The sequence below is a fragment of the Neoarius graeffei genome, chromosome 14 (genome assembly GCF_027579695.1).
Source record: "Neoarius graeffei isolate fNeoGra1 chromosome 14, fNeoGra1.pri, whole genome shotgun sequence".
Classification (NCBI taxonomy): Eukaryota; Metazoa; Chordata; class Actinopteri; order Siluriformes; family Ariidae; genus Neoarius; species Neoarius graeffei.
Genome location: NC_083582.1, coordinates 14,076,729 through 14,082,728, shown reverse-complemented (window position 1 = coordinate 14,082,728; position 6,000 = coordinate 14,076,729). Strand labels below are relative to the sequence as shown.

General features: G+C 38.4%; 1 protein-coding gene across 1 annotated transcript in view; it reads left to right on the top strand.

Moving 5' to 3' along the window:
* The first annotated feature begins 390 nt into the window (after positions 1-390).
* The window catches only part of LOC132897478 (brevican core protein-like), a 38,969-nt gene continuing 33,359 nt past the window's right edge, over positions 391-6,000 (top strand). Inside the window, exon 1 of the mRNA XM_060938748.1 lies at positions 391-427. Within this exon, the coding sequence (XP_060794731.1) occupies positions 391-427 (37 nt within the window). The remainder of the gene's footprint in view (positions 428-6,000) is intronic.

The following is a 6,000-nucleotide window of genomic DNA, read 5'->3' as shown; positions in this document are numbered from 1 at the left end:
TGATTGATTTCTGATGTTAGTACTGTATTGAAGTGAAAATAAACCTCTGCATCTGTTTTTACAGGTTCCTAAACATCCCATACACCAAGCGAGCCTCTCAAGTGAGTTGTAGTTTTGAGCCATAAAAATAGAAATTCCTATCTGAATGATATCAGTGGTCATTTCCATCCATTGGTTTTGTTGTGGCAGGAGGAAAATGAGGACAGATTCACGTAGGTTTGGCAGGTATGAAACAAATCTCTTTGAAGGACACATGAAGGTAGAAGACTGATTGACTGACTCTCTGACTGACTGCTTTCTTTCCATTTCAAATATGCTCTAAGGTCACTCCTTCTCTCAGTACTGCTGAGGGATTCTCAGATGTTCATCTTATTTCTTAGAGCGTCAATGATGGAGCAGCATCTGTTCATAATCCTATATTTTGCTGGTGAGAGAAAACATCAATGTGTGTTAATTTAGCTGTCGTAGATCAGCATTTATATTCACATCTTAAATAATGTTGATTGTTTTTATTTGTGTTTGAATATTCACTAACAAACAAGACAAGTTTTGTAAAGATGTTCTTGATTGATGACCCAAATAGCTGTAAGGTTCAAATACAGCTGTAGCTTGTCAGTAATTTTATCTGGTAGAAATATTTCAAATCTTGCTTTTGTAAACATCATGTTCCTGAACTACAGGATCAGGCAAAAATAGTGATGATGGAAAAGTCAGTGGAAGAATTTGATACTGATACATTTAGGTGTGTAAGGTCCTGCGAGTTGTCTCAGTGTCCTTCTGACAATTGTCAAAATGCCAGGTCTTTCAAGCAGAGAGAATGAGATGCACTGTAACCCTTTACTGTAAATTTACAGATAATTTCTAACGGTATTTTATTGTATTTCCTTAAAACAATAACATACAGTATGTGTTATAGAATGCCTGTAAAAATACAGCAGTTTTCTCTTTTCAGCTTGCTTCATCCCCTAATATCAGCTCATACTGTTGACTTTTTCATGGTTATTTCAACTTCTAGAAGATTCTAGGTCTCAGTGTATTGTGTTTAAAAAGTGTTTTATTATTATTTTACCCTTCAGGCTTGAATGTGATGCTAGGAACAGATGCTTGTCCCAAACTTAATTTGTCAGGGCAACATTAATGAATAGAACCCACAAATAATTCATTTTAATAAGATAAGCCAGTGGTGTGTGAATTTGTGTGTTAAGCTTTTGTGAGCTTCAGCTCGCTTTCTCAGCATTAGTTTGCCTGTGGTGAAGGATAAATGGACAGTGCTGAGTGAGAAGATGGAGAAATACATTTTCATCTGAATTAGCTAACATCTTCCCTGTGATGAGGTTAAATGGACTTTAGCACATGAAAAGATGAATAAATAATTATTCATCTGAGTATTGATCTGATAAACCAATCTTTTTTTTTTTGAGCTATTCATTTGCACTTCTACTTTGTTTCCATGAAGGTTTGACCTTGGGAATGTTAAACTTTAGTGATGTCCACACTAACTTAGCATGTTTAGCGCTCTTCCTGAGCAAACAAGTTACTCTGTTCTCAATTCTTCACCCAGTAACTGTGATATTTCATGTAACACAGCAAAAGTTACCATATACTGTATCCTTCGTACAACCGCCAATTTCAAAATATTTAGGACACTGTGTAAATAAAAACAATGCAATGATTTACAGATCATGGAACCTTCATATTTCATTGAAATATCACAAAGACAAAGATTTATTTACATTTTACACAGCATTCCAACATTTTTAGAATTGGGGTTGTAATATGTGCCTTGGAAACGATTTTGGTAATTTATTTATTAATTTATTGTCATTTCAGGCTCAATAATCTGAAGAATGAAAGTGAATGAACAGCTGGAGCTAAAAGTTCAGCTTGTTCATAAAAGGCAATTTGCTGTCCTTTGCTTTAAAAAATAATTGTTTTAAAACTCAAAGTAGATTGTTTTCCATTTCCTATTGCCAATATTATTATGGAAAATTACAAAAGTATGATATTTTTTAATTATTTAATTACAAAAAATTAATCAAGAAATACAACAGGAAACACAACATAACAGTAGGATATTGTATCTGGTAATAACATTACTATATTGTTAGTGTTGATTACAGTATCAGTCCTGCCAAAAAATACAGTACTTGCAGGTGAAGCTGCTGCCAGTATTTTACTGTAAATCTACAGCAAAGAGTTTTACAGTGTGGAGCATTATGCAAACCAATAAAGCTTCTTCACCTTGAAAAAAGAAGAGTATAAACAAACTTGATAGCACATGCAAAGGACATGCAACGGGATTGGATGGCAGGAACTACAGAGGAGTATGTCTTTCAAATAAGCAAAAGAGAATTTGTCTTCTGTTTTTCATGTTTGCCTTGGGTGTTTTTACCTGTGTTTTAAAATGAAAAACATAGTCAGAGTCTGAGATGAGTCTGTGAGATGGGTTAACTCAATATAATCAGACGGTTTCTTAAAAAGATGCCAGAAGAGCCTATGAAAAATAAAATGTTCTTAACATGGTTCTTTATATTGGACATACAATTATGCATGTGTGACAAAGCTATCTGCTGTACCTCCATGCCAACTGATTTACATTTTTATTTCCTGACATTAACATAATGCCAGCTAGTAGTTTTCTGCTTGTGAGGTAAAGTTATCTTTCTGAACCCAGTACAAAAACATTGGACAATTTTATTTTCTATTTCTAAATAAAGTAATGCAATGCTGTAAATAAATAGCCTATATCATTGCTTAAAAGATGGACAGGAATGGGAGATGGGTTGAAGGAGAAAAAAAAAGTTTTCACCATTATGGCCCTTTTCCACTACCCTTTTTCAGCTCGCTTCAGCTCACTTCAGCCCGACACGGCTCGCGTTTCGACTACCAAAAAAGAGCACGACTCAGCTCGCTTCAGCCCTGCTTAGCCCCTAAAACTCGCACCGTTTTGGAGTGGGGCTGAAGTGAGCCAAACCGTGCCGAGTGAGGCTGGGGGCGTGAGGAGACACTCCCCTGTGCACTGATTGGTGAGGAGGAGTGTCCTCACATGCCCACACACGCCCCGCGAGCACGCTGGGATCTGTAAACACCGTAAACCCGGAAGAAGGAGAATTACGAATTACGAGAATTATGAAGCCTTATGCGCCTCGCCTCATCTATGCACTCTTGCCAGTATCTGTTGGCGTTGTCGGTGACAACAAGCCACAGCACCAAGACCAGCAACACTAATGATTCCATGTCCTCCATGTTTATTGTTTACTATTCGGGTGGTGAGACTACCGCTTAAAAGCTCACTGATGTCACTGTTTGCGCTGCTTAACAACATCACGTAACGTCCACCCACTTTTGCTAACTCCACCCAATGTGTCCACCCACTTCCAGCCAGCACGGTTCAGCATGGTTGTAGTCGAAATGCAACTCCAACAGCCCCGCTCAGCTCGACTCAGCCCAACTCAGCACGGCACGGCTCAGCCCGACTCAGCCGCGTTTGTAGTGGAAAAGCGGCATTATAGTACTCTGTTTTATTTATATATATCACACAGCACCCTCCACAATTATTGGCACTCCTGGTTAAGATGTGTTAAAAGCCTTAAAATAAATTCAACTTTTATTGCAGAAGCATAATCTCACACTGAAAAATGTAACCTTTAACTCAAGTGAAATAAAAAAATAAAAAATCCCTGATGAAGAAATAATTATTTTTCATAAAATCACCTGTTCCAGAATAATTGGCACCCATAACAATTCCTAGAAAATAAATGTAATTGAAGCATTTCTGTCATTTCTGCTGTAGTTTATAAAGTTGATTAGAGTATCTAGGAACCTTTAATTAGTAATTCATCACATCCTTTTTCCATGGGGTATAAATATGATGTGACACAGAGGCCTATTTCTCTTATCCACTCTTCAACATGGGAAAGACAAGAGAACACACCATTCAAGTAAAGGCAGATGTGTGTCGACCTTCATAAGTCAGGCAGTGGCTACAAGAATATAGCCACTCGCCTACACCTGCCCATATCTACAGTCAGAGGAATCATCAAGAAGTTTAAAACAACTGGAACAGTGGCGAACAAGCCTGGAAGAGGATGCAAGTTTATCTTGCCACCACGCACAGTGAGGAGGATGGTAAGAGAAGTAAAAAGTTCTCCAAAGCTCACTGTTAGAGAATTGCATCAAAGAGTAGCATCTTGGGGCCACAAAGTCCTCATAACAACCATCGGGCACTATCTACATGCCAACAAGCTGTTTGGGAGGCATGCACGGAAAAGCCTTTTCTCACTTACAAGCATAAACGTAAACGTCTGGAGTTCGCTAAGCGGTACTGGGACTTCAACTGGGACCATGTGCTTTGGTCAGATGAGACCAAGATAGAGCTTTTTGGCAACAAACACTCTAAGTGGGTCTGGCATAACACAAAAGATGAGTATGCGGAAAAGCACCTCATGCCCACTGTGAAGTATGGGGGAGGATTGGTGATGCTGTGGGCCTGTTTCTCTTCCAAAGGCTCTGGGAACCTTGTTAGGGTGCATGGCATCATGAACTCTTTGAAATACCAGGACATTTTAAATCAAAATCTGGTGGTCTCTGCCCGAAAGCTGAAGATGGGTCGTCACTGGGTCTTTCAGCAAGATAATGACCCTAAACATGTGGCCAAATCTACACAAAAATGGTTCACCAGACACAAAATCAAGCTCCTCCCATGGTCATCTCAGTCCCCAGACCTCAACCCAGTTGAAAACCAGTAGGGTGAGCTGAAGAGGAGAGTGCATAGGAGAGGACCCAGGACTCTGAATGATTTAGAGAGATTGTGCAAAGAGGAATGGTCAAAGATCCCTCTCTCTGTATTCTCCCATCTTGTGAAATGTTATAGGAGAAAAGTAAGTGCTGTCTTGTTGGCAAAAGGGGGTTGTACAAAGTATTAACATCAGGGGTGCCAATAATTGTGGCACACATGATTTCATGTAAAATAATTATTTCTTAATGTGGGATTTTTTCCAACTGAATAAATGCACTTGAATTAAAGGTTGGATTTTTCTCCTTTTTTTTTGCATTGTTGTCCTATATTATTTAAAAAAATGAATTTATTAGAAGCCTAAGAACACATCTTAACGAGGGGTGCCAGTAATTGTGGAGGGTGCTCTGTGTGTGTGTTATATATATATATATATATATATATATATATATATATATATATATATATATATATATATATATATATGTGTGTGTGTGTGTGTGTGTGTGTGTGTGGCTGGCATAGTGTACAGAAACATCTGTGCCGAGTAGTGTACAGAAACATCTGTGCTGAGTATGGACTGGAAGTCCCAAGGTCAATGTGGGACAAACCTCTGAAGGTGTTTGAGAATGACCAATCTAAAATCTTGTGGGACTTCCAGATACAAATGGACAAACTGATAATGGCTAACCAATCAGACATGGAAGTGGTGGACAAACAGGAGAACAAAGCTGTGGTGATAAATGTGGCAATACCAAGTGAAAATAACATCAGGAAAAGGAACTTGAGAAGCTCAAGAAGTATCAAGGGCTGAAAGAAGAGCTAGAAAACATGTGGAAGATGAAGACAACAGTGGTCCCTGTGGTGACAGAAGCCCTGAGTGCAATGACCCCCAAACTGGGAGACTGGCTCCAACAGATCCCAGGAACCACATCTGAGATCTCTGTCCAGAAAAGCGCAGTCCCAGGAACAGCTAAGATACTGCACAGGACCCTCAAACTCCCAGACCTCTGGTAGAGGACCTGAGCTTGAGGGGGAAAAAATGCCCAAAGGAGGGGCGAGTGGGGTATTTTTCTCATATATATATATATACATATATATATATATATATATATATATATATATATATATATATATATATATATATATATATAGTCAAGTTTATTTTTATAGTGTGTTTAACAATAGACATTGTCGCAAAGCAGCTTTACAGAATTTTAATGACTTTAAACATGAGCTAATTTTATCCCTAATCTATCCCCAAC